The sequence below is a fragment of the Sphaerodactylus townsendi genome, linkage group LG13 (genome assembly GCF_021028975.2).
Source record: "Sphaerodactylus townsendi isolate TG3544 linkage group LG13, MPM_Stown_v2.3, whole genome shotgun sequence".
Taxonomy (NCBI): Eukaryota; Metazoa; Chordata; class Lepidosauria; order Squamata; family Sphaerodactylidae; genus Sphaerodactylus; species Sphaerodactylus townsendi.
Genome location: NC_059437.1, coordinates 58,028,103 through 58,054,463, shown reverse-complemented (window position 1 = coordinate 58,054,463; position 26,361 = coordinate 58,028,103). Strand labels below are relative to the sequence as shown.

The 26,361-nt window shown below is 57.0% G+C and overlaps 1 protein-coding gene across 3 annotated transcripts in view; it reads left to right on the top strand.

Annotated features, from left to right (window-relative positions):
• Positions 1 to 26,361, top strand: part of TTC28 (tetratricopeptide repeat domain 28) — a 99,277-nt gene that overhangs the window by 53,197 nt on the left and 19,719 nt on the right. For all 3 annotated transcript variants that reach the window (XM_048514132.1, XM_048514131.1, XM_048514133.1), the window contains 9 exons: positions 11,241 to 11,388; positions 14,966 to 15,238; positions 16,752 to 16,882; positions 20,608 to 21,115; positions 21,887 to 23,228; positions 23,554 to 24,077; positions 24,537 to 24,646; positions 24,815 to 24,944; positions 25,219 to 25,437. In XM_048514132.1, coding sequence (XP_048370089.1) covers positions 11,241 to 11,388; positions 14,966 to 15,238; positions 16,752 to 16,882; positions 20,608 to 21,115; positions 21,887 to 23,228; positions 23,554 to 24,077; positions 24,537 to 24,646; positions 24,815 to 24,944; positions 25,219 to 25,437 — 3,385 coding nt within the window. The remainder of the gene's footprint in view (positions 1 to 11,240; positions 11,389 to 14,965; positions 15,239 to 16,751; positions 16,883 to 20,607; positions 21,116 to 21,886; positions 23,229 to 23,553; positions 24,078 to 24,536; positions 24,647 to 24,814; positions 24,945 to 25,218; positions 25,438 to 26,361) is intronic.

The following is a 26,361-nucleotide window of genomic DNA, read 5'->3' as shown; positions in this document are numbered from 1 at the left end:
ACAAGAAGACAAGAAGTGTGAGACTTGCAAGGACTTGTGGGGGCATCTGATTTTTCTCTCCCCCACATTTCTTCTTTCCCTTCCTGGGAACCCCCCCCCCCAATAGCCTCCCCCTTTCCTGCTTCCCTTTTTTCCTTCGCACCTGCCAGCCAACTTACCTTTATATGACTCTCCCATTTCGCTCTCCTTCCTTCCCTGCCCCCGGCAGCTTCTCCCCAGAACAGCCCTGGCCCACTGCAGGGCAGAAGCATCCCTTTCTCCATCCCTTCCCACCACTACTTCCCTTTCCCCTCTTTCTTGCAGCCCCCATATCCTCAGTTTTCCCTGCTTCCTTATCTCCTTCTCATCAACCCACGAACCTACCATTTATCTGCTTGCCTTTCTTCAGCTATAGTTGGTATTTAATTCACTCCATTTATATCCCACATTTCTCTGTAATGGGGATCTGAAGCCATTTACCTCATTCTCGCCTCCATTTCATCCTCAAAACTCTGAGGTTGGTTAAGCTGCCCCAAAGTCGCCCAGTGAGCGTTCAGGGCAGAAAGTCACTCAGAGCTGGGTCTCCCAGACAGCCACCCCCCAGGCTACCTTAGTTCTCCTGGGTTGGCTGCTGTTGAACAAGGCCTGGGCGAGTCATGCGAGTGGGTTGCGAGGGCCTAGCTGCTTGGCCTGGCCTGGCCCCAGCGAGTCCTACCTTTTCAGTTTTCTGTTGCATAGTTTTTATCATTATTTCAGTAATCCGAATCCTGTTGCATTGTAGACTGGATATATTCTGCTCTCTGAATTTTTCTCAATATTTTGTATTCCACCTTGGGTCTCACTGAGACAGTCTGGCTATAAAGATCCGTGGCGCCACGAGGGTGCGGAGTGGCTGAGAATCAACCACACTGCCTAGAGGAGCTCTTCTAGAAGTAGGCTCCGTAGTTGGGACCTTGGAGTCTAGGGCTCAGGGTTTGGAGCAAGTCTGATGATGCTTGGGGTCCCCAAGCCCCATGATCTTCCCTGGGGTGGTCCCCACCCTCCCGTTTCTCCATGAAAGAGGAGTTTGCTCTCAGTCCTGATGCAAGCAAAGAAAACAGAGTGAAAACCATCAAGCCCTGGAATTGTCATGGCTAGCTCTAGATCGTAGTCCCAGCCATGGGCCAAGGGCTCTTTGGCTCTCAACCTCTGACTCGTGGCTCTGAGCGTACTTGTGTGAAATGCCTGAAGCGAGAGGAACAGAAGCTCAGCCCAGGTCTCGTTCAGCCTTCCCCCCTTGCCTGAAATGGCTCTGACCGCACCCAAAGTGGGGAGGTAAGCTCTGTCCCCACCCCACCCCACCCCAAACTCTCTGCCCTGTTCACAGAAAGCCAGAGCGCAGGAGAGCCGCCTCTTCCACAGCTTCTAAGGAGGCGGTGGGGATCAGACAAGCGGCGGCAGCAGCTCTGGGCCTCCCCCCCCCCCCGGTCTCCTCACAACATCAGAGCTCTTCCCGACATTCCCACACTCCACCCTTCTTTACATCTTTAGGAAAGAAATAAAAATCCTTTGGAATGAGGAGAACCTTCTTTGCTCAAAATCTGGAGCGAATCTGGCCGCAGAAATGCACGGCCTCCTGTCCCCTGGCAGCCAATTGAAACGCTCTCTGCAAAATGAGTGGGGTCTTATTTTAAGAGGGTAATTAATTGAGGAGTGCCACCTGGGAGCCTGCGGTGCCCTGAGCAGGTGGCCCTTCCGTCAGATGAGTGGCCCGTGGGGAAAGCTTGGCTAAGAGAAACTCTTCTGCCATTTAACGGATGCGCTGGGGGGAAGAGGGAGCCGTGCTGATGCCAGGCAGCAGGGCCGTATTGACCCGTGGCCGCGCCCCCTCGGACCAGATCCACGGCAGACCTTTGAGAGGTGGGGCTTCTGCCATCATTTAGGCTTTCAGGATTTAAATGGACACCGATGCGGACAGTTGAAATAAGTCCACTGACCTCTTCCTTCCTTTTCCTTTTGGAAATCCTGACTTGGGCTTGTACATGTTTTGTTGTACACCGCCCTGAGCCCTTCGGGGGTAGGGCAGTCTATCAAATAGAAATAATAATAATAATAATAATAATAATAATAATAATAATAATAATAATAATAATAATAATAATAATAATAATAATAATAATAATAATGTTGGCTGCTAGTTGTTCTTTTAAGAAATGTACAAAGAATAACTGGCTGGCCCTAACAGCCTGTGGGAATGACCGAGCGCACACAATCACGGTCACAACCAGACTGTAGTGTTCATGGAGGCGTAATGTGGGAATATGATGCCACAACCCTGGTGCCAGCACGCTATTGGCCCACCGTCTCCCCCCTCCCCACTGACTCAAAACAAAGCTCAGCTGACTGTGCGGAAGAGTATATGTATGGATAAATACATATGGACGCATATTGCTACAGCACAGGGTGCAAAATCCCTTTAACCATTGGAGCCCCAGGGTGCTGGTAGCAGTGCCTCAGCAAACAACAACAACAAACAACAACATGGATGGGCCCCTAGTCCCTGCGGGGCCCCTGGGCTTCTGCCTAGTCAGCCTTATGCACCAGGCAGGTCAAGTGGGGATGGGGCTGCGGATGGGGGCTGCTTTGGGACGGGGGCGTTTGAGGATTGAGCCTGCAGCTCTTTGTGGCCAGCTTCTTTGTTCCCTTAATTTTGTTTGCTGAAGGGCTGGAGTGGCATTCTTGCTGGGAGGAAAGGCTCACTTGCCTGATGGAGGGCTAGCAAAGAGCACTGAGTTCTTCTGGCCTGAAGTCCATGCCAGCCAGCCAGCCAGCCAGCCAGCATGAGACAGCGGGCTTCCGAAAGGGATCCGTCGCTTTCCTTCAGCAGGAGCGGCAGAGGGAAGCCGTGCTGGTTTGCAGCAGAGGGCCTAGAGTTGAATCCAGCAGCATCTTAGAGACCAGCCGGCTGCTGAGAGTTGAGGCTCCCTTTGCCAGGTATTTCATTCATCCAACAACGGGATCTTTCACTCTTGGAAGCTTCTTGGTGGACTTTAATCTGTCTTTTCCTCCTTTCCTTTGTTCTCGAGGCAGCGATTTCATTTCTTAGATATCATCAGTTGACAGTTTTTAAAAACAAATCCCTGAGCAGTAGCATCAGATCACAACGCTGTAGATAAGTAGGTGGGTACCAATCAAGGAGAGTAGGTGCCAAACAGCTGCTAGATGACAAAACACCCCCCAAAGCCCTTGCGGCACCAACATGGCAGGGCGGCAGACGCTTCTGAAAGTTTTGAGAAGCTCTGTCAGGCAGAACAGTTTGAGAGGACACTTGATTTGTTGATGGCTTGAATTGCGTTTGTCTTTCAATTAATTTGGAACTGAATGTTTAAAGCTAACGTTCTAAGACACCTTCACCCCAGACAGACAAGTCAACAGCGTCTTATATTTAATAAATCCCGGTTTCAAGAGCAGCCAGCCCTCTGGAACACCACAAGTGACCTCTCCCATTTTGAACTTCTGGCCCTCAGAGACCAGTGGCTGCATCGTGTGTGTGTGGGGTGGGTGGGTGGGGGCTCTTGACAGCCCTGGCCTCCAGGGGCCTGCAGGAGGAGTGGTGGCCTCGGCCGCTGGCTGCTCCTATTTCACTTTTGTCCTGGGGCTAACGGTGCTCCTCGGAGAAGTTTGTTGGGTTCTTCCCTGCTTGCCCCTGGCTTGGGCTGCACAAAGTGGTGTTTCCCCTGCTGCCCTTGTGAGATGCTGGAGAGGGCGCTGCAGGAGTTGCAGCTGGGCCAGGCCAGAGATGGGTTGCAATAGCTGCTTTCTTGTGCTAGCCTGATGCGTTAGGGAGGAGCTCTTCCCAATGCCTGCGTGTGTTGATGGGCATGTGTGCTGGTGCTGCAGCTCATTGTTTCCGTTGCTGCATCCACCACTGGGTTTGGGTGATGGAAGCAGTGCTTGAAGTCAAGAGGAACAAGCTGCAAGTGCAGAATCGCTTGTTGAACACGGAGGTGCTGGAGAAGCGCAAGGGCCAGGATGGCAGAAGGGGCTGCCCGCAGCTGGTGAGTGGCCCCAGCAAGTTCCGTCTGGCCTGCAAAGTCAATGGAGTTGAGCCACAGATCGGGCCGCTCCCTTCCCTTGAGGCTGTTGAAGCCACGATGCTTTTCCCAGGTGAAGACCGTGTGCCTGTGGGCTGAAGACATCTCTCCTGTCTTGAAGGAGGTCAGGGAGTGTGGGCTCAGAAGTTGGCACGCGCGCAGGGTCCCGGGGCAGAGGCAGATGGGGGGCCAGGGACCTCCTGGGCTCCAGCACTTCCTGCCGTGTCTGTCGCTGCTGTCAGGAATGCAGAACTTTTGGAAGGCCGGCTCCGAACGGAGTGGGCTGCTGCTGTTGTGCCGTGGTGATCTTTGTCCGTGGCTGCCACGTGGTGTGCTCTGAGAGGCAGACCGAGTCAAGTGAGGCATCTCTCATTGGATTTCATGCTTTGCTGTGCTGACATTTAAGGTTCCTTGGTAAGTGAAGTGGAATTAAAATGGAGGAACGGCAAGGCAGGCAGCGCCTTCTGATCTGGGAAGTGGAGCACAAGCGGGGATTGTGGCCAGCGCCCTCGGCGAAGAGACTGGACTTGGCTTGGTTTGTCACACAGACTTCAGAAGGCAGGGCTGCAGGGGTGTGTGTGGGGGGGGGAGGGGGGGAGCCCCTGGGCTGTTTTGCAGCCTGGTGCTTGCAGGGTCCACTTCAGGGCCCGTCTTCTGCTTGAGGGCTGCCATGGAATTCCTCTTGCTGTGCCTCAGTCAGTGCAACAGGGATTTGTGGCCGTGGCACCCTGGAGCAGCTATTGCAATGCCTGGCCAGGAGATATGCATACCCGAAGCATGTCGGGGTCCCACTTGTTAAACTGAATCCAAGTCATATTTCATAACTCTTCACCTTTGCAAATGCAAACTCTGCTGCCAGTGGACTCAAACCTCTGCAAGCATCCCTCTTCCCAGGAGAGAGACATCTGAAGGTCTCGATCATGAATGTAGAGCTGCGCATGGACAACGTTCAACCGCAGAGCTGCCGGCAGTCTGTCTCGGCGGCCTTTTAGGAGCCGTGAAGGCCTTTGGTGCCACAGCGGAAGCTGCAGGCATGCCACGGTGCCCTCACTGCCTTGGCCAAAGCCCCTGTGTCTGACCAGGCAAAAGAGAGCCACTCTTCAAATGCCAGCTCCCTATTTCAGCCAGTGATCATAAACGGAGTGGATCAGGTGGCCAAGTGAGCTGTTTCTAAACGCCTCTGGACTGAGGCAGGGCCTGGCAGAGCCGCTGGGCCCCTCCTGGCCCTGCAGAAAAGGGGTGCCTAACAGGCGGCCTCCCGTGGCACATAAGACCAGTCACAATTCCACCACGGTACTGAGGTCTGCTGCTTCCGCCACGGGAGCCCACACTGAAGGGCGCTTGTCTTGTTCTGGCCCCCCCGAGGGCTGCTTCTGGGTTCCAACGCCCGCCTGGTTGTGCTGGTTTTTGGCTTGGTTGTTACTAGCATATGAAATTGGAGGCCGTGGGGCAAACGGGGTGCAGGGCTCCCTGTTGGCCTTTGAGACAAACCACACCACGTCCTAAGCAAAGAAAGGTCAGGGAGTGGCCCCAGCAAGTTGGGTGAGGAGGAAGGAGGAGGCACGGGGTGTTGCCACATAGGAGGTCTGGTCCCACCTCTGGGTTTTTGGGGTGGGGGTGGGGAGGAGTTGCCTCTGAAGTATGCTGTGTCTCCTTGCTGAGAATTCAAGTATATGGAAGCTGTGCAGGCTCTTCCGGCAAACACGGTAGGTCCCTTCCCTCCTCTCCAGACTGGCTTCCTGCTAGTAATCATGTCAGGTTTTCCCCAGAGTGATTTGTTAGACACCAACCAGTCGGCACTGAAATCTCCACTCTGTCCTGCAGGGTACAAGTCAGTGCTTTGCTCGGGTGGGGTGGGGGTGGGGGGGTTCCCCATCTCAGTGGCCTCGGAGGATCTCTGTGGGGCTGGGCTGGTGGCTGCTCAGAGCGTTTGTTCACCAGGCTGCGGGCTTGGAAACCTCTGCCCCCCTCTGTTGGAGCCGCCTTCTGGGTTCAGGGGCCGGAGCAGGGAGCATGGAGGGGGTCCTGTAGCAAGCAGGCAGGCAGGCAGGCAGGCAGGCAGGCAGGCAGGCAGGCAGGCAGGCAGGCAGGCAGGCAGGCAGGCAGGCAGGCAGGCAGGCAGGCAGGCAGGCAGGCAGGCAGGCAGGCAGGCAAGGACGGTCGCAGTTGTGGGAATGAGTGGTTTGTATTCTGCAGACATGAGGACCGGTGAGAAACTGGCAAGGTGGTGGCTGGAGGGGAGCCTGCTGCTCCTCCCCTCCCCCCCCCGCCCACTGGTGGGAAAGGGAGACTGGACTGCAGCGCTGCCACGTCCCCTGCTCAGCCACAGCAGCCTGCTGCTGCCGCCGTCACCTCCTCTTCCTCCTGGCCGGCTGCTGCTTGACTGCTCTCTCACCCAGGGGTGGCAGGAGGAAGGAAGGGCAGCATGGCCCCCGCCACCTCCTCTCTCTCCCAGGGTCTCTTCTGCCCTTGTCCGCTTCCCCTCCCTCCCTCCCTCCCCTGATGCTGACAGGTCTCTGGCTCAGTGATTCTTCTTGTTGGTTCCCCCACCCCTATTTTTAAAAATGTAATGGGGGGGGGCTCTCTGGGAAAATGACATGTGAACCTCCTCTCTGTCGGGGAAGCTTTCTGGCTGAGCTTGGGCCAATAGCGCACACACAGTGTAACCTGCCCCTTAGGGTTGTTGTGAAAATAACGTGGGGGAGAGGAGAGCAACGTCAGACATTTTTGGGTCCTCCATTGGGGAAAAATAAAGCAAATAAACTGGACGTCTCAAGGTGGATGGAAAGGTTTATTCTGTCTTTTTTGGAGCAGCGCTCCTGGCGCAAGGGGACAAGTTTTCCTTCCCTGAGCAGACCTCCCGGCAATTTCCCGCTTGTGACCTGCTCTGACGGAGAGCCAGAGGCGTGTCTTGTTTGATCCAAAAGGGCAGCCAAGCTCCTGTGAGGCGGAGGTGCCCGACACTGCAGGGGGGGCTGACAGGGGGGGCGTTTACGATCAAGCCATGCTCATTTCCAACTGCAGGCTGTCCCTTCTTCTGTTTTCCTGAAAGGGGGACCAAGTCAACTGCCAGCATGTTCTTGCCGGGGGGGGGGGGGGGGCGGCCAATTATCACTCAGTCACTGATACAATAGAAAGAGAAGAGGCAGGACAGCATGTTGTGTTATCTCAGGGCCAGACTTATTGCAGTGCATTCTACACAGGTCAGCCCGTAGAGACAACCTTTGGATAGTGCAGAACGCTACTGCCCTGTTGCGGACGAGCGTGAGCTGGGACTTGCGCGTCGCCCCTGTTCGGCAGACCCTCCCATTTGATGCAGATCAATTACTTAGTTCAATTCAAGGTTCTGGTTGTCACCTACAAAACCATCCGTGCTGCAAATCTGCAGCCCTGTCTCTCTTGCTATGCCTCCTCTGAGCAAAGCTTTCTTTCCAAAGGGACCATCCTGCGAACGGGCGAGATGAGCCGCTGCCTGTTGATGGGCGACCTCTGCGTGGCCCTCACCTTCTGGAACCACCTGCCCGAGGAGGCCAGGAAGGCTCCCAAGCCTCTGTCATTCCGCAGGACGTGCAAATCAGAACTGTTCAGGAGGAGTTTTTGCAAAGGGATTAGAACAGTAGCAGAATGAGCAGCACAGGAGGATGTCCTTGTGACAGAATCGTCCCCGGCTACGATGATTGCCAAGTAGAACCTGTTTTTACTGCCTTGTCTCGTGCGCTTTAATCCCCTTTTCCACATTGTTAGCACTTCCCTTGCCTGACTGCGGCCCTAGTCCTGTGACATGGTCCACCCGTTGTCTCATGCCCTTCGATTGCCCGGTTTATATCCTGTAATCCTCCTTGAGCCTCAGCGAGAAAGGCAGAATATAAATACAGTGACTGAAAAAGGGGATCCCCCGTGCCTTGCCCAGATAGCACAGCCATGCCGAGACCACAGCGTAACCTCTTTCCCAGGAGTCTCCTCCAGGCCACGGAGTCTGATCCGCTGCTCAGGGCAGGATCCCCATTCCTGGAAGGCTACTCAGTCCATCTCCAAATGTCCTCGCCAGTGCGACAGTGTTTGGAATATGCTGGCACAGGAGGGGGTGATGGCCACTAACCTGGATAGCTTTAAAAAGGGCTTGGACAGATTTATAGAGGAGAAGTCGATTTATGGCTACCAATCTTGATCCTCTTTGATCTGAGATTGCAAATGCCTTAACAGTCCAGGTGCTCGGGAGCAACAGCCGCAGAAGGCCATTGCTTTCACATCCTGCCTGTGAGCTCCCAAAGGCACCTGGTGGGCCACTGCGAGTAGCAGAGAGCTGGACTAGATGGACTCTGGTCTGATCCAGCTGGCTTGTTCTTATGTTCTTATGACAGCCCCTGTGGGTTGGTTGGAGCAGATGCCAGGTGGCTGATGCCATCTCTTCTGGGCCGAGGGCTACATTGGCTGTTGCCATAATCACCCTGCCGCCGCCACTGCGCCCCCGCCCCCTCTCCACTGGTCAGGCATGTTTCTTCCTTCTCCCTGTGAGGAGTGTGGGTTTATATGGTGCCGCGGGTGACTGGCAAACTGGCTTTCTGTCTGTCCTCTGTCCCAAACACCAGCTGGATTGAGGGGGGGGGGTGGTTCCTGTGAATTCTCTGGGAGCCCTTCATTCCCACCTCAGAGCTGAAGGGGGCTGAGGCCTCCTGGCCCCTTCTAGGATCCTCTGCCTTGTTTCCTCTGGCCTCCCTCTTTCTGGGAGGAGGCTCACAGTGGACACAGCCAGCTATGAAACCCTTGGGGCAGGTGGGCTGGGGGGGGGGCTTGGAAGGACTCCCCTGAGGGCCCTCCCCCTGCCCTTCCCTTCCCAGCCTGCTGGGGGCAAGCCCAGCTGACGTGCTGCTTCTCTCCTGAGGGGGACCCAAAGGCCCAGCAGGATCTAATTGCTCTTCAGCGGGATTTGCTGCACAGCGACCTGTTTGGTTCAATAACAACACATTTATGCTAAAGGTTAATGAAACGAATTCTGCTTCCATCCAATTCATTAAAAATGGCTCTACAGTCATTGCTTGCTAATGGAAAAGAGATTAAATATTCATGTCTATAAATTTCCCATGTCATTTCTAATCTCTGCCTCCACGCACAGCTCCTGAGCCGTGAACAGCCACCCGGGGCACTCATTTCAGAGCGGTTCCACTTGGGTAGGAGAGGCGGGGCCAGGAGTCAGTCACGTGGCTCTTGCACTGTGGCTCCGAAGGCGCCAGAGCCCCTGCGTGGCACCCGGCCTCAGCCCCTGGCAGCGTCTCTGGTTTGACAAGGATCAGGTGGGAGGCGACAGGAAAGCCTTCCCCTTCTGGCTACCCAGGAGAGCCGCTGCCCGTCCGCCTGGGGGGCCTCTAGAGACCAAGAGCCTGGTGGGGCAGATCGGACTGCTTCGTGGGTGGTCCATGCGCAGTGGTGGGATTCAGCAGGTTCGCACCACTTCGGGAGAACCGGTTGTTAAAATGGGGCTGGTAAAGGAACAGTTGTTAAATTGTTTGAATCCCACCACTGTCCGGGTGCCAAAGATGTCAGGAGGGGCTGCCTTGCCCCCCCCCCCCATGTCTGTGATGGTGAAAAGCCCCCCCCCCTTACAATGCAAAGTGAAGCTAAAAAGGCTGTTTCTGGATTAGAAGCACAGACAAGATCTGGCTGCAGAATCTGCTGAACTGTAGGTGCTGAACAGCCACCTCTCTGGGTCTCTGTGCAGCCAAACCCAGAGGAATGCAACCTTGCGCCTGTGGGGACCTCTGTGCCGACCCTTCCAGAGGGAAGACCTTCCCCTTTTGGCCCTGGGACCGCCTTCCCCAAAGAGGCGTGGGCGTCCTGTCCTTAGGCCCATGGCAGCAGTGTCCTTGGAGCAGTTATCTGCAGCCGCTGGCCTCCCCCCCACCCCATCTGCTGCAGTGGCCTAGGGCAGGACCCAGCAAGAGTCTGTCTCCCAGCCTTCTCGCGGGGGGACAGGCACACCGTTTGCTTCCCCTCGAGGGGAGCTTTGCACCCAAGTTCAGGTTCTGCCTCAGGGCCTTCTGCTCACCCAGGACAGAGAGACCCCCTGGGAGCATTTTGCAGCCTGCCTGGGTTTTCATAATCTCGAATAGATGGGAAAACACAGCCCCTCACTGTGAGAACTGTCCCGATTCCTGCTCTCTGCTTCCTGCTTAACCCACTTTAATCCCTAAGATTAGGGGGGAAAGACTTGATGTCACCCTTTTGTCCCAGAAGCTGCTTGACTCAGGAGACTTCAGCTCTGCCCTCCTGACCTCCTGGGAGTCCTAAATGCGAGAGCTGCTTGTGTCTGGAAACTGCCTGCCGTGCTACTGGTGGTGTGTGTGTGTGTGTGGGTGTGTGTGTGGGTGGTATGCACCACTGGAAGCTGTCGTGTTTGGGCAAGGCTCTGTGCATTCCAGTGAAAGGCTGTCCTCCTCCTGAGGTGCGCAAGGCAGTGGGTGGGGGTGGGGGTCTCCTGTCCCCCAGTAAACCCTCAGTAGGTACGACGGAGAGCAGAAAACTAGACTGAGGTCGTCACTGACTGAATTTCAAGGCAAGCAGGGATTTGAACCAGGGTCTGTGCTGGCTTTTCAAAAACAGGGGGATTCTCCAAATATTAATTGGGGCTGGGGCTGGGCTGGGCTTTCTTGTTGGAATTCTGCCTCCGTAATGTTGATGTAGGTATTTAGGGAATAAATATGCTGTCTCTCCCGAGTCCTGCTTGAGGCATAAGTTAAAATGTCATAAACCATCAACATGAAAACAAATATGTCTCTGGGTGTGTGCAAAGTGCTGTGTAGGAAGAGCTTCCAGAACAGAGGGGGCATGGCTTCTGAGGGCTCTCAGATCTTCTCTGGGCCTGTGGTTACAGAGCGATGCCTGTGCCGTACAGGGGCTTGTGTGCCTGCGCTGACACTGCCTGCCCCAGTTGGATTGCTGCTCTTTGGGGAAAGGGGGGAGAGCCCAAACTGGGTCCGGAGAGGGGTGGTTAACTGCCAGTCTGGCACCTGCCCCCTTTCCCTCTGTGGAGCGAATAGCAGCTGTAGAGATGGGGGTGGCACAGGGTAATCCACCCCCACAAAGAAAGCGTGGGCCATTCTAGTGTGGCTTGGCCCCGGGTCCAGTGGCAGTGGGGCTCCTGGGCCACCCCCCCCTCTTGGCTGAGACTCTCCTGTGCTTCTCTTGTTCCAGGCCTACTTCCGACAGGGCGTCGCCCTCCAGTACCTGGGGCGCCATGCAGACGCCCTGGCCGCCTTTGCCTCTGGGCTGGCCCAAGACCCCAAGAGCCTGCAGCTCCTGGTGGGGATGGTGGAAGCCGCCATGAAGTCCCCCATGCGAGGTGAGCTTGTGGGCCGCTGCTCTGGTCCCCTGGGGGGGGGGGTGTCGCGGGAGCACATGGGGGCGGGGCGGGGGGAGCGCCTTCTCCATACCTCCTGGGCTCCTTTCCAGGCATGCTTTGTGGCCTGGAGAAGTAAAACACAGCTGCTGTCTCTTGGGTGGATCCACTGGCCCTGGATCAGTTTCCATGCAAGGTCGAGAGAACGATGGCTACTGGATGCTTAGGTGGGCCGGCAAAGGGGCGGAGTGGCCACTGCAGCCATTGGAGAAGGTCCTAAGGGCTCCCGGGCTGGCCCTTTCTCCCTTGTGGGGGCAGCAGGGGGGAGCCCATCGCAAGGCTATTCTGGACTCCCAGTCGGCCCCTGGGAGGTTGGCTTAACTCAGGTGTTGTCCCAGCACCAGTGGTGTGTTGCAGCCCCCTTTTGGCAGTGCCAGAGATTAAACCCCGGACCATCTGCGTGGAAAGTCAGCCACGGCAGCCAAGTGGCTGGTGAGCCTGCCTCTCCCCCTTGGTCCTTGGTCCGAAGTGTCACTGAACTGGGAGGAGGCTCACAGCGGACAGTCCGGTCACCGTGAGATAGTGGCCAGGGGTTGTTCCGGGATAGGATGTGAAGGCCTGGGGTGGAATGGACTCTTGTGTGTGTGTGTGTGGGGGGGGGGGGGCTTCTGAGGATTTTACTTACATTTTTCCGTTGCAATAAGTGGACATTTTGGGGAGCACCAAAAAACATGCCTGTGCAATATTTTGTCCTTTGGAGCGAGTGAGCTGCTTTTTAAGACTTGCTCTGAATGCGTAACATGAAGGTTTTTATGTCAAATAAGCTAATCCATTAGCTGGTGATAGTTCCTGGGCATACATGTGCAACACATTTAATATGTGAGGGTAAACATTAATAATGTCAGTAGTGTGCTAAACAGAACCACAGTCGTATCCTGTGTTGCAGCTGCCCTTCCATCCGCAGGCCCTCCCCTGCCAGAATCCGCCACTCCGCCTTTGTGGCCCCCAGGAGCACTGGAGGAGGCTATCTGAGGAGCTGGCAGTTCCCATCTGTCTGCCTGGCAATCCCAGGGGGCCACTTAAATATGCATGGGGGGGCGGAGCGAAAGACCTTTCTCTGCCTGAAGCCCTGGAGTTCCACTCTTCCTCTGTGTAGAAAATGCTGGCCTCGACCAGACAAATGGGGCTGGGTTCAGTACTGCTGCTTGAGAGCTCTCAGGGCTGGCAGCCTTGGCAGGCCGACCGCGCGTGGTGGAGCCCCCGAGGGAAGACCTTCTTGGCCTGGCTTCCAGGCTACAGAACTCCCACTCCCCAGGAGGCCCTCCCAGCCCACTGCTCTTTCCTGCCATCCCGGAAGGGCCCAATTACGGCAGTGCCTTCAGGTTATAGGGACTTGGGTCGTGGTTCCCTGCCAGCTGCTGTGAGGAACGGCTTCTCAAAAAGAAAGGAGAGCCCCTTTGGGCTCAGAGCGTCCCCACGGGGAGAGGAAGGGCTTCTGCTTCACCCCCAATCCATTCCCCCCAGTTATCCCCCCAGTTTTGCCCAGGGGCTCCATGGGCCCCAACCAGGTCTGTTGTCTTTCAGAGGTCTTTGAAGGGGGTCCAGGTGAGGCAACGGAAGGTGTGGAGTGGAAGGACGATTGAATCACCTGAGGGGCAGACTGTTGTTTGACAGACTCCCAGAGGTGGCTTAGTGTGTCCTTCTGAACTTAAGACTGAATCACTGCACAAGTGTGCCTCATGAAGGAGAATCTAAAGTCTTCTGTTCTCTTGCAGCATCTGGCTGTGTGCTCTGGGAAATCACTGCCTGGGGAAATCCCTACCCTAATCAAGTGACCCCACTTCAGAATACAATTAGCGGGGGTTCCCTGCATTCGAAGTCTGACTGCAAACGACTCAGGTCTGGGAGGGGCGTGAGGACACCGCAGGGGAAGGGCTCCATTTAGACAGCCCTAACAGTGTGGCTGCTACCATGACCTATGTCTACTGTCTCCCATAACCTCCGAGCCACAACGCACCCAAATTAAAAAGGAAGGCATAAATTCTATCCTTTCTTGTTGGGCTGGAGGGCTGCTGTTGCCAGGGAAGGCCCAGTCAGGTGTGGACCGTCTCCCCACAGGAGGTGATCCTCCATACAGGTGTTACGCTGGGAAGCTTCTGGGTTCACCTCCCTTTGTGTTCGTCCATCTGTTTCTTTGGGATCTGTGAACACTTTTGGACGGAGGGAGAATGGGACTCCAGGCAACTCCATTAGCTGCTGCAATCATCAGTACCGTTCTGATCTGTTATTAAGAGGCTCTTCGTTTAACCGCATGAAAATGTGTCCACATGGGCAGATGAACTGTCCTTCTAAACCTGCTCTTGGTACTTGAACGTCCTGTTCCTTTGGGTCTCTGGAGGGTCCCCAAAACAAACTGGAAATCCAAGGCTTTCACAGCCGGATTCAACTGGTTGTGGTGGGCTGTGTGGCCGTGGAAAACCCGGAAAACCCACCACAACCAACAAACTGGAAGTCATCTGCTGCCACCAGTCTCTCCTGCATCCGGGACTCTGGGTCTGCGTTGCCTGCAAGCGAGTGTTGTGGCTGTCTGTGGCTATGTTGCTTTTCTGAACATTCACACTCCTGGGTTGGTGGGCCCTTCTGCCAGGCTGCAGATAGCCAGATGAAAGAGGTGCCGTGTTTCCAGAGATCTGGCTTAGAGCATGTATTTTGATACAAGGAAGTTTAATAACTGAATAAAAAGGATACGTGTGATCTGGCCGAGCAAAGGTGCAAAGGAAAGGTAAAATGACACCCCCTTTTCCCCAGCTTGAAATTTACCTTAATCGATGTTAGAACAGGATAGACCAGCATTGCTTGAAGCTGCTGTCAAGTTCATCCTTACCTCATGTTGCTGGATTGTCCCTTTGCCATGTCGGCATGACGGAGACCCTGAGTGACACATCATTCCTTCGTGGGCTGTGCTCATCCGGAGAGTTGCTCCAGGAGGAAAAGAAAAGAGATCCTCCTGTCTGCTGACAATTTTGAGCCTCCTCCTGGAGGCCATTTTGATCTTCCTGACTCTTAGAGGAGGACAGCCCACTCTAACCATTTGACCCGATCCCTGTCTGAGGAGGAAAACGGTCATCGTACTTCGGCCGGAGCCATTAGTGCTGAAGTGCTCTGAGTTTGGGCTTGAAGGCTCCCCCCCCCCGCTCCCCCTGGCCCCTGTTTTCTGCCGGCCACACATTTGCAGCTGGACTCCCCTTCACAAACAGATTGCAGTCCCAGTGGCTGAAGTATTGGGATGAATTCTTGGGGGGGGGGGGCTTTTCTCCATGCCCCCCTTTCCCCAAGCAGAGGCCCTTTTTAAGAGAAGGCTGCACTGCTTCCAAAGGGAACTGTTGCATGGGACAGCTGCACTCTGTTGCTCCAACAGGTAGGTTGTGTTGCAACCTGTATCCACAGCTGTCGTCTGGGTTCTTGAGTGGCTGTCTGGGTTCTTGAGTGGCTGTCTGGGTTCTTGAGTGGCTGTTGAGTGGGAAGAGCTGCTGAAAGTGTTTCTCTCCCCAACCCAACCCCCCCCCCCGCCCGCCCGCAGAGTCCCTCGAGCCGACATACCAGCAGCTGCAGAAGATGAAACTGGACAAGAGCCCCTTTGTGGTGGTCTCCGTGGTTGGCCAAGAGCTGCTGACGGCCGGCCACCACGGCGCCTCCGTGGTCGTGCTGGAGGCAGCCTTGAAGATCGGCACCTGCAGCCTGAAGCTCAGGGGCTCCGTCTTCTCCGCCCTGAGCAGCGCCTATTGGTCCCTCGGCAACAGCGAGAAGAGCACCGGCTACATGCAGCAGGATTTGGATGTGGCCAAGACTTTAGGTAGCCACCCAACTGGCTGCATGAATTTGCTTGAGGGGGAGGCCCTCTCACCACGAGAGAGCCCTGCGTAGCTCGTGCAGGAGAAAAGCACCCGGGGTGGCGGGGGGAAGGGTCTTCAATGGAGTGTCCCTAGCCAGCCTGCAGACCTGACTCCAAGCACCTCCTTAAGTAGATGTCTGGAGCAGGAAGGCACGGGGAGGCTGCTCTGGTTCTGTTAGAACTGGGTAATGATTTAAATAATAAAAGCTCAAAAAAGCTCAAGTCAAAATGAAGTAAAGTTCTGAAAGACTTTATTTAGCCAACTCCGGGCAGCTGGCAAGATCAGGGGAGCTACGACAAAATGGCAGTGCGTTCTTTTATAGTATTAATGACAAGTTACATTAAAATGGCAGCAAAGAATACACCCAAAGTACCTACATCATCAATCAATCATACAAAAGGTGGAGATTTTCCCTGTTCCCACAGCCCTTTGGGGTTGTCCAACATCCTCATTGGAAGATGTCAGCATTACACTCTTTGACGTTACATGAACCAAAGACCCTTGTTCTTCTTATCATGTATGTTTCAAGTTGCCCTGTTTCTCAAACAAAGAGCTTAAACATTCTCACAGGCCTTCTTATTGTTTTAGGAAAAGGGCAACTTTTAAAGTATCTTTTGGGTACAACAGGATCTCAGAATCAGTGTAGTTTGCACTTTTTGTATGACTGTGAACAAAGGGGCACCTTTTGGAGTTATCTGGCTGAGTTAGCATTATTAGTGAAAGAATAGGTTTAAGGGAAAGAATAGGTTTAAGGCTTGCATGATTTCTTTGGTCAGCAGCTTCTGTGGTTGCCATCTCTCCATTATAAGGAAAACTAATGGAAGGAAAGAAAAGTTTATCTTTCCTTTATGAATCCAAAATCCTTTTCCCTTTCTCTCATATATTTTCTCTCTTGCTTACACTTTCTTTTCACTTACTCTTTCTTTCTTTCTTTCTTTCTTTCTTTCTTTCTTTCTTTCTTTCTTTCTTTCTTTCTTTCTTTCTTTCTTTCTTTCTTTCTTTCTTTCTTTCTTTCTTTCTTTCTTTCTTTCTTTCTTTCTTTCTTTCTTTCTTTCTTTCTTCTTCTTCTGCGCTTACAGTTCTGTAGCCCCCCAGTGGAGGCGTCTGCCCTGTCATTACGACCAAGCCAAGCAAAAGGTCTTGGGAGGCACAAGGAAGGAGGGGGCAGTGGATTGAGCGTGGTTGGACTGGCTCAGGGGTGACCCACCAACGAGGACAGTGGGCTCCCCACTAGAGGTGTGTGTGTGTCCCCTTCCAGAATCGAGAGTCACCTGGAGCTGTCTTGAGAGACAGCTCCAGGAACAGGGCAACCATCTCTGCTAGCCCTGGGAGCCAGAGAGCAAAGTGGACCGAGACCGCCAGCGTGAGTCTGATAGCGAATGTGTGGCCTCGGTGCCCTGGCCGGCCTGCCTGCCTGCCTCTCAGGAGCCCCTTCCTGGCTCTGACGGTGTGTTTTGCTTGTCCGTCATCCAGGTGACCAGATGGGCGAATGCCGAGCTCATGGGAATCTGGGATCTGCATTTTTCTCCAAAGGAAATTACCGGGAGGCTCTTACCAACCACCGGCACCAGCTGATGCTTGCCATGAAGCTGAAGGACAGAGAGGTAGGAGTGGGCGGGTGGCGGTCGGTCATCCCTGGAGGTGATGCGGTGGCCACACGGTCAAGGGGGTGGGTCTCTTGCTCTCTCCTCCCTCCAGGTGTGGGGAAGGGGCATACACTCCCCTTGGGGTGCTGAGTGGGTGCTGTGAACCAGACCTCTAGAAGGGCTGCTGGTCCACAGTCAGGTGAAAGAGGCCGGGCCGGAAAATGGTGAGTGGTCTTAGGCCAGCCCCATTCTGGCAGGGGCTGATGGGAATTGTAGTCCATGAACATCTGGAGTGCCATAGGTTGGCCACCCCTGTCTTAGGCCAAGAGCCTGCCAGATCCTCAGAGGCAATGATGCGGGTGTGTGTGTGTGTGTGTGTGTGTGTGTGTGTACTTTGCTGACACAGCTGCTGCTTTGCCTCCGCCCCTGCAAGCGGGCCGTCCAGGAGCAGAGGCTGAGCCGAGTGGCCAGTTTGGCTCTTGACGGTGCTCAGCAAGCAGAGTCAGCGGGGCCTTTCTGTGGTTTCTGTGTCTCTGCTCTGTTGGTGTGCAGGCTCTGTGGAGCAGGAGCAGGGACTGTGCGCCACTGCGCCCTATCAGAACACTTTTTCCATTGATGACCCATCTGGGCACATAATTAGCAGCCAACCAAGGGCTACTGGGTGGGTGAGAAAGCCGAGCCGCTTGGATTTCCTGTGGATGTAACCACAGGAAATTACTTTGGCGCTTTCTGATGACATCATTCTAACCACTGGGCTTCCTCTAATCGCACAGCTGTTTTTCTTGGCCCCGTTGCAGGGTTTATTGGGGGGGGGGGGGGGGGGGGGTTGCAGCAGAGCTGATGTGAATTCCACCAGAAGGTGCTTGCTTGCTCTGGAAGTGAGGTCATGGCTTTGCCCCCAGGGGCGCGAAGAGTCGGAGCACAAGAGGTGCCTGGCCAAGAGGGCCGGTTCTGGCAGCTGCCGCTTGCATCTCACACTCCTGTCCCGTCCCTGGGGAGTCCGTGGGCCTGGGGCAGGCTGAGCTTCTTGGCCGGGGGGCTCTGATGTTCTGCGCTAGGTGGAGTGAGGCAACTGGCAATGCCCCCCGCCCCTGCCCGTCGTGGGTCTTTGGGCCTCACATCAGCAGGAGGGGGGGGTGTCTTTGGGCTCTTGGCCTCACATCAGCAGGAGGGGGGGGGCGGAAATGAGAAGACGGGGAGTGCTGATGCTCTCGATGCCCTGGAACGCTTGCCCAGCAGAGGCAGCTGAAGCCCAGTAGCCCCTCGGGCCTGGCTCTGGAAAAGCAGCCACGCCAAGCATGGCTGGGGGCTTGCCTGGAGCTGCCTTCAGGGCGGCAGGAGGCCCCAGGTAAGCAACCTGTGTGGCTGAAAGAGGCCAGCAGGCAGGCCGGAAGCGGGAGGGGGCACAGCAGCTGGCCTTTCCGACCCAGGCAGCAATTTGTGCCCCTCCCCCCCGCGTTGCCAGGCTGGCTCTCGTCACACCCTGGTGGTCCCGGCAGTTGGTGGCCGCAGCAGCCTGCTCTGCTCTGCTCTGCTCAAAAGGAGGTGCTGCTGCTGCTGCTTCAGACCCTCCGCCTGCCCCAGGAAGCATCTCGTTCAGCAAGGCAGACCCCCTCCCTCCCTCCCTCCCTCCCTCCCTTCCATTCGTTTCCAGCTCAGGACTTGGAGGACTGGCACAGCTTCCTTAGCAGGGGGGTGGGGGCAGAAGGGCCCCGTTTTGGCACGGCCACCTGCCTTTGTGTTCAGCCAGGAGCCATCTGAAGCCCCCAAAGCAGCCGGGCTCTACTTGCTGCCGCTCAGCTGGTGGGCTCCCTGTGCCTTCAGCCGAGCGCTCCCCTTGCTGGGGTCTGGCCGTCCTGTTGAGCATAGGCTGCTCTGGAAGGATGGAAAGCATGCGGAGCGTTATGCCCCAGAGCCTGGCCCCCTGGAAGTGGAGAGGGGCCCTCGTGTCCCGTCCTGCAGTCTCTCTGGGTCTGGCTCCCCGCGTGGCCCTGGTCTCCAGACCGGGGTGGGGGTGGGGATTGGACAGAAGGTTCTGTTTGAGTCAGGATGCAGGGCCCCCCAGGGCCAAATGTTATGGGTGTGATTAGGACCGGGAGAGGTGCATAGAGGTGGGAAGGGAAGAAAGTTCGCATTTGCACTTCAAAGAATCCTGCACCCTTATTCACCTTGACCTGGGTGGCCCAGGCTAGCTGGATCTCGTCAGATCTCAGAACTAAGCAGGGTCGGATCCTTGTTCGTGCAGCTCCCTCCCATCTTAACTAATGATTTACCTACGTGAAGGAGGAGGTTTGAGAGCACTTTCTCCCACTAGCCACGAACCACGCTCAGGATCCACCTAAACAGCCTGAAGTTAATATGCAACATTGTGCCGGGCAGGAGGCACTTTATTCACCTCTCTTCCTTTTAAAAAGAATTTTTTTAAAAATAGACACGTCTCCGTGGGAAGGCGCATCAGCAACCCGTGTTGTTTCCGTGCCTGCACAGATGCATGCGAACGCAAAAACAGGAAAATGGGTTCCTTTTTCTCGACTGCAGCCCGTTATACGTTTGCCGTGCTGAGGGACCTCCGCTAAAGATGCTGATTGTCTTCATGTGACATTCTTCATAGGATACATTCGGAGAGAGGAAAACCTTGTTTTAAAAAGCATTTCACTCATTCAAAAACGGAAGCTTTTTCTGGTTGTGGTGGGTTTTCCGGGGGGCTGCGTGGCCGTGGTCTGGTGGATCTTGTTCCTAACGTTTCGCCTGCGTCTGTGGCTGGCATCTTCAGAGCCTTCGACAACACGCAGAAGCTTTTTCAGTTGGGGGTTTATTTTTTCCGTATTTGCCTCATCTCTCCTGTTTCTCCTTGAGAACCCCCCCCCCCCACAAAGAAAACCTCCCCACCTGCTCCTCCGCCTCCTTCATGCAGAGGGGCTGCGGTTGGATCCACCAGGAAATCTCTCCTTCGTGGTGGGCCTGGCTGTGTCCCTTGGGCCAAGCACAAAGCATTGGGGGTGGGGGCCTCTTTTGGCACGGGGGTGGGGCAGGGGGCGGGGCGGGGGCGTGCTTCTTTTAAGACAGCCCATTGTTGGTGAGTGGAGCAGAGTGGAGCTGTCTTGTGACCACACACCTTCCAAGTGCAAGGTTGGGCTTGATAATAAAAACGATAATAATAGATAATAGATACAGGTCTATCAAAACTAGGACAAAGAGGCTTAGAGACAGCTTCTACTCTAGAGCTGTGGCGATGCTGAACTCCGCGGCTTCGTGTTGATGTGTTTGGGGCTGTGTAGGGATGGGTGGAGGAAGGGGGAAGTGAGGATGATGTATGAGTCTGGAATTGTGTGCATCGAGGAATGCTGCTGTAAATTTCGTTGTGTGTGCACAATGACAATAAAATGCTTATGCTTATAATAAATGATAGATAGCAGATAATAGGGTCGCAGTGGCAGCCCTGCTGTCTGGTGTGTGCTGGGGAGACAGGAGCCCAGAACTTTGGTCCGAATGGGCGCTGGTCTTGGTGCTCTGGGTCTGAGGGGTGACCCCGAGTCCCAGGCCCGATCTTTCTCAGCACAGCCTTTTGAGACCTGCCCCCTCCCCAGTTTCCGGTGCCTCTGCTGCTTGGGTGATAGAGCCCCTGGCCACCTTGTGAGGCTCTGCTTGTGGCAGGTGTGTGTGTGTGCGGTGTGTGCGTGCGTGCGTGTGTGTCAGACAGACCTGTTTCCCTGATGCCCGTCGCCCTCCTTTCTCCCTTGCAGGCGGCCTCCTCTGCCCTGAGCAGCCTGGGCCACGTCTACACCGCCATCGGCGACTACCCCAATGCTCTGGCCAGCCACAAGCAGTGTGTCCTCCTGGCCAAGCAAGGCAAGGACGACCTCTCGGAGGCGCGAGAGCTGGGCAACATGGGCGCCGTCTACATTGCCATGGGTGACTTTGAGAATGCCGTGCGCTCCCACGAGCAGCACCTGGAGATCGCCAAGGAGCTGGGCAACAAGCGCGAGGAGGCGCGGGCCTACAGCAACCTGGGCAGCGCCTACCACTACCGGCGCAACTTCGACAAGGCCCTGTCCTACCACAACCACGTCCTGGCGCTGGCCCAGGAGCTGGCAGAGAAGGCGATCGAGATGCGCGCCTACGCCGGCCTGGGCCACGCGGCCCGCTGCCTGCAGGACCTGGAGAGGGCCAAGAGGTACCACGAGGAGCAGCTGTGCATTGCGGAGAGCCTGCAGGACCGAGCTGCCGAGGGCCGCGCCTCCTCCAATCTCGGTCAGTGCTGCCCTGCGCTCTGCCTGTGCTCTGCTGTACCCTTGCCCCCCAAGCCTCAGGGGCGGCGGGTGCTGGCAGGGGTGGGCAAAGGGGGGTGGGGCAGGGGCCAGCCTCTGTCCGCTGGGATTTCCCCCGAGGAGACCTTTCTGGAGCTTCTTGCTGGGATTGACGTCCTGGGAGCAGCCAGGAGGCCTCAAGGCAGGATGCCTGGATGGGCCAAGGTGGACAGTGGGGGAAACCCCCAAGACGTCATCCTCCGGGCAAGGTAGGGTTGCCGATCCCCAGGTGGTGGCTGGAGATCTCCCGTTGCCACAAGTGATGCGCAGGTGACAGAGATTAGGTGACCTGGAGAAAATGGCTGCTTTGAAAGTGGGAGTCTGCAGCATCACACCTCACTGAAGCCCCGCCCTCCTCCTCCTCCTCCCAGCCCCGCCCTCCTCCTGCTCTACCCCCAAAACCTCCAGGTATTTCCCAACCCAGAACTGGCACCCCTGAGGTGGGGGGGGGCAGTTGTTAAACTTGTTCAGCCAGGTAAGGCAAGGTAAGCAGGTATCGCAGCTTCTTTTCTCTGGACAGGTGCTCCCAGATCTAGATTGATAACCCCTGAAGGGGGAGGCATCCTGGTCATCATCTGGGTGGGTGGGTGGGGGAGCTGTTTATTTGTTGTAACACCAAACATGATTTTTTAAGTGGGGAAAGTCCGCGTTGTCCGTGCTGTTGCTCCGTTTCCCGCACAGCCCCTCGGCTGACTCCCCGGCGACTCGCTTGCAGGTATCATCCACCAGATGAAGGGGGAGTACGAGAAGGCGCTGCAGCTGCACAAGGCCCACCTGTCCATAGCCCAGGAGCTGAACGATTACGCCGCCCAGGGCCGGGCCTACGGCAACATGGGCAACGCCTACAACGCCCTGGGCCTCTTCGACCAGGCTGTCAAATACCACCGGCAGGAGCTGCAGATCTCCATGGAGGTGAACGACCGAGCCTCGCAGGCCTCCACCCACGGCAACCTGGCTGTGGCCTACCAGGCGGTGGGGGCTCACGACCGGGCCCTCCAGCACTACCAGAACCACCTCAACATCGCCCGGGAGCTGCGGGACATCCAGAGCGAGGCTCGGGCCCTGGGCAACCTGGGCAACTTCCACTGTTCCCGCGGGGAGTTTGCCCAGGCGGCCCCCTACTACGAGCAGTACCTGCTGCTCTCCCCGGAGCTGCAGGACATGGAGGGCGAGGGCAAAGTGTGCCACAACCTGGGCTACGCCCACTACTGCTTGGGCAACTACGAGGAGGCCGTGAAGTACTACGAGCAGGACCTGGCCCTGGCCACAGACCTGCGCGAGAAGCTGAGCCAAGCCAAAGCCTACTGCAACCTGGGCTTGGCCTTCAAGGCCCTGGCCAACTTCAGCAAGGCCGAGGAGTGCCAGAAATTCCTCCTGTCCCTGGCCCAGTCCCTCAGCAACACCCAAGCCAAGTTCCGGGCCCTGGGCAACCTGGGGGACATCTATGTCTGCAAGAAGGACCTCGGTGGGGCCATCAAGTTCTACGAGCAGCAGCTGAGCCTGGCCCACCAGGCTGCGGACCGGAAGCTGGAGGCGAGCGCCTACGCGGCCCTGGGCGCTGCCTTCCGACTGGTGCAGAAGTACGACAAGGCCGTGGGCTACCACACGCAGGAACTGGAAGTGTACCAGGAGCTGGGCGAGGTGCCGGGGGAGTGCCAAGCACATGGGCACCTGGCCGCCGTCTACATGTCCCTGGGCAAGTACACCATGGCCTTCAAGTGCTACGAGGAGCAGCTGGAGCTGGCCCAGAAGCTGCGGGATCCGGGCATTGAGGCCCAGGTCTATGGCAACATGGGCATCACCAAGATGAACATGAACGCCATGGAGGAGGCCATTGGCTACTTTGAGCAGCAGCTGGCCATGCTGCAGCAGCTGAGCGGGACGGAGGCCGTGCTGGACCGGGGCCGGGCCTTTGGCCACCTGGGCAACTGCTACGAGGTGCTGGGCGACTTTGAGGAGGCCATCAAGTACTATGAACAGTACCTGTCCGTAGCACAGAGCCTGAACCGCATGCAGGACCAGGTGAAGGCTTACCGGGGCCTGGGCAACGGGCACAGGTAAGCAATATGTCCGGGAGGGAGGGGCAGCCTCACTGGGCAATGCCTGGCTGAGGAGGCGGGGCGAGGGTCTGCCGTGGGGCCTGGGGAAGAGGGGAGTCATGAGGCTGCAGCAGCATCTGGGGGATCTCCTTGGAGAGAGGAGCAGAGGTGCCAGAAGAGGGCTGAGTGGCAGGGTCACCTGTTTGGGCCAGGGCTCCCAGCGTTTCGGAGGAGCCGCCTCCACCAGGCAAATGCTGGGATAACTCCTTGGCACTCCCCCCTCGGCGCTTGTGCCTGCTGCTGGTGTCTGCAGAGCCCAGAGGTGTGGTTGTGTTTCCCGCAGGGCCATGGGGAGCCTGCAGCAAGCCCTGGTCTGCTTTGAGAAGAGGCTGGTGGTGGCCCATGAGCTTGGGGAGGCCTTTGACAAGGCCCAGGCCTACGGGGAGCTGGGGGCTCTTCACAGCCAGCTGGGCAACTGCGAGCAGGCCGTGTCTTGCCTGGAGCGCCAGCTGAGCATTGCCCGGGAGATGAAGGACCAGGCGCTGGAAGGGAGCGCCGCGTGTGGCTTGGGCAGCGTTTACCAGCAGATGGGGGAGTATGACACGGCCCTCCAGTACCACCAGCTGGATCTCCAGATCGCTGAGGAGACCGACAACCCGGCTTGCCAGGGGCGCGCCTACGGCAACCTGGGCCTGACCTACGAGGCGCTGGGCACGTACGAGAGAGCCGTGGTGTACCAGGAGCAGCACCTGAGCATCGCTGCCCAGATGAACGACCTGGTGGCCAAAACTGCTTCCTACAGCAGCCTGGGCAGGACGCACCACGCTTTGCAGAATTACTCCCAGGCTGTCATGTACCTGCAGGAAGGTAAGTGGCCAGAGCAGTGGCGGGAGAGGGGGCGGCGTGGAGGGCGGTCCTGCCAGAAGACGGCCAGGCCAGGGCCCGGGGCGGCTCTCCAGTCACCCCTTAGGTGTCTGGGTGCATTCCCGTCCAAGCCCTGACCCATCCCCTCTCCCCAAGGAAGCCATGCCACCTCCAGACCAGGGCAGGGGGCACGCGGGGGTCCCTCCCTGGCACAGGCAGCTGGGCCTTCCCAGTCGGGCAGCCCCTCGTGGCTCTTGGGTTGCAGGAGCGAGTGACCGAGCACAGCCCAGGAGAAAGTCCAGAGGGTGCCCAGGCCAGGAATGCTGGCAACGGTGTGTTGCACGGGGAAGGGGGAGGACAAGCCGGCTGAGGTGGGGGGGCCTCCGGAGACCCCTCTGCCGCCCCAGTGCCCGCCCTTGGCCCTGAGCAGCTGCCTCTGCCCCTTCTCCTCTGCCCTTGCAGGCCTGAGGCTGGCGGAGCAGCTGGGGCGCAGGGAGGATGAAGCCAAGATCCGGCACGGCCTCGGCCTCTCGCTTTGGGCCAGTGGGAACCTGGAGGAGGCGCAGCATCAGGTCTGAGGGGGGCAGGGGAGGGGCGGAGGCTGCACGTTTGCACGTGCCACATAGCGCTGCCTTGCCTGCCCTCGTGGTGGTGCGGGGGTCCCTGTCCCAGGGGGTCAGCTGCACCCCAGGAAGCTGGAGCCAGACCCCTCCAACGGGCTCTCCCCTGCCCCTCCACAGCTCTACCGGGCCTCGGCGCTCTTTGAGACCATTCGGCACGAGGTGCAGCTGAGCACGGACTACAAGCTCTCGCTCTTCGACCTGCAGACCTCCTCCTACCAGGCCCTGCAGCGGGTGCTGGTCAGTCTAGGTGAGCCAGGGAGGGGGGGGAGGGAGGGAGGCCCTCCGCCTGAAGTGGGTCTTTGCCCCCGTCTTTCCGGCACCTCAAGACCTGGCTGGCCAGGCGGAGGCTCCAAGGCCACCTGCTCTTGCCTGGGGGGCCTCTTGGGCATTTGCTCTACTGGGCGGGGGGCAACCTCCTCCCTCCCTCCCTCCCGCAGAGCACCACAGCCAGATCCTGCTCCCATCGGGCTGTGCCCAGTGCGGCTGCTTTGTGGCCCTAACTGGCAGGCGTCTGGTTTCAGGGCACCACGATGAGGCGCTGGCGGTGGCAGAACGAGGCCGCACGAGGGCCTTTGCTGACCTGCTGGTGGAGCGCCAGACGGGGCCGCAGGAATCTGACCCCTACTCCCCTGTGACCGTGGATCAGGTGCTGGAGACAGTCAACAGCCAGCGGGGGCTGGTCCTATACTACTCCTTGGCTGCAGGATACCTCTACAGCTGGCTGCTGGCCCCTGGGGCAGGTAGGGCTCAGGGGCTGGGGGGTGCCAAGCCTTGGCAGGGGGCCTCCCCTGAGTCCTGCCCTCCCTGTATTTTGGCCAGGGGGGTGGGCGGGGGAGAGTCAGGCTCTGAGAGGCTAAAGGGCATTCGTGTGAGTTCTTCTGGGTGCAGTTCTGTCCTTCCCCTCACGCACATGCAGGCAGGCAGGCAGCCCCTTTCCAGGCTTGGGGGCTGAATTTTGGAGAACGGAAGGTCCTTGGGCAACTGTGATGCTCACTCTCACGCAGCCGGGGGAGGCTCTGGGGTTCTGCCCCCAGCTAGTCTAGGGATCCACCCTGCTCGGAATGTGAGCTGTTTCCTGTGGACAGCAGATCACTCAAGCCGGTCACGTGACTGCGAAGAGCATCCCATTGAATGGCTTTGCTCAGGGCCCTCAAAGCATTTTCATGCAGACATTGGGGGGGGGACTCCGAAGGACAAGCCGGCAGCTCTCCTCCCCAGAGCCCCTTTGCTTCCAGCGTTTAATAGTGAGGAGTGCTGGAAGACTGTCTTTGTGTGCAGACAAATTCTCCTCAGCCCCTGGTAACATGTCTCTGTGAAATTATTGTAACTTTTCAGCACCACACTGTGGAAGGCATGGGTGGGGGAAGCTGTTACCCCCCCCCCCCCGTCCCAAGGAGTGCAGGGGCAGCAAAGGATTCCCAGGGTTTTTCCCCAGTTGACTGACGAGTGCGGGAGAACTCTTGGGTCAGTTTAGAAGCCACCGGTGCTAGAGAGGGGTGGCTTCTTAGTGTTATAATTTGCTTGACCCCCAACTCAGATGTTCTTTTTGAGAAGGCAAGCCCCCGGGGGTGGGGAGGGAGGGCACCCAGGCCCAGCAAGGCAAACCAGCTCTATCTAATGATGTTGTGGTGCTCCCCGTTTGAAACGGAAGCTGAAAAATCCTC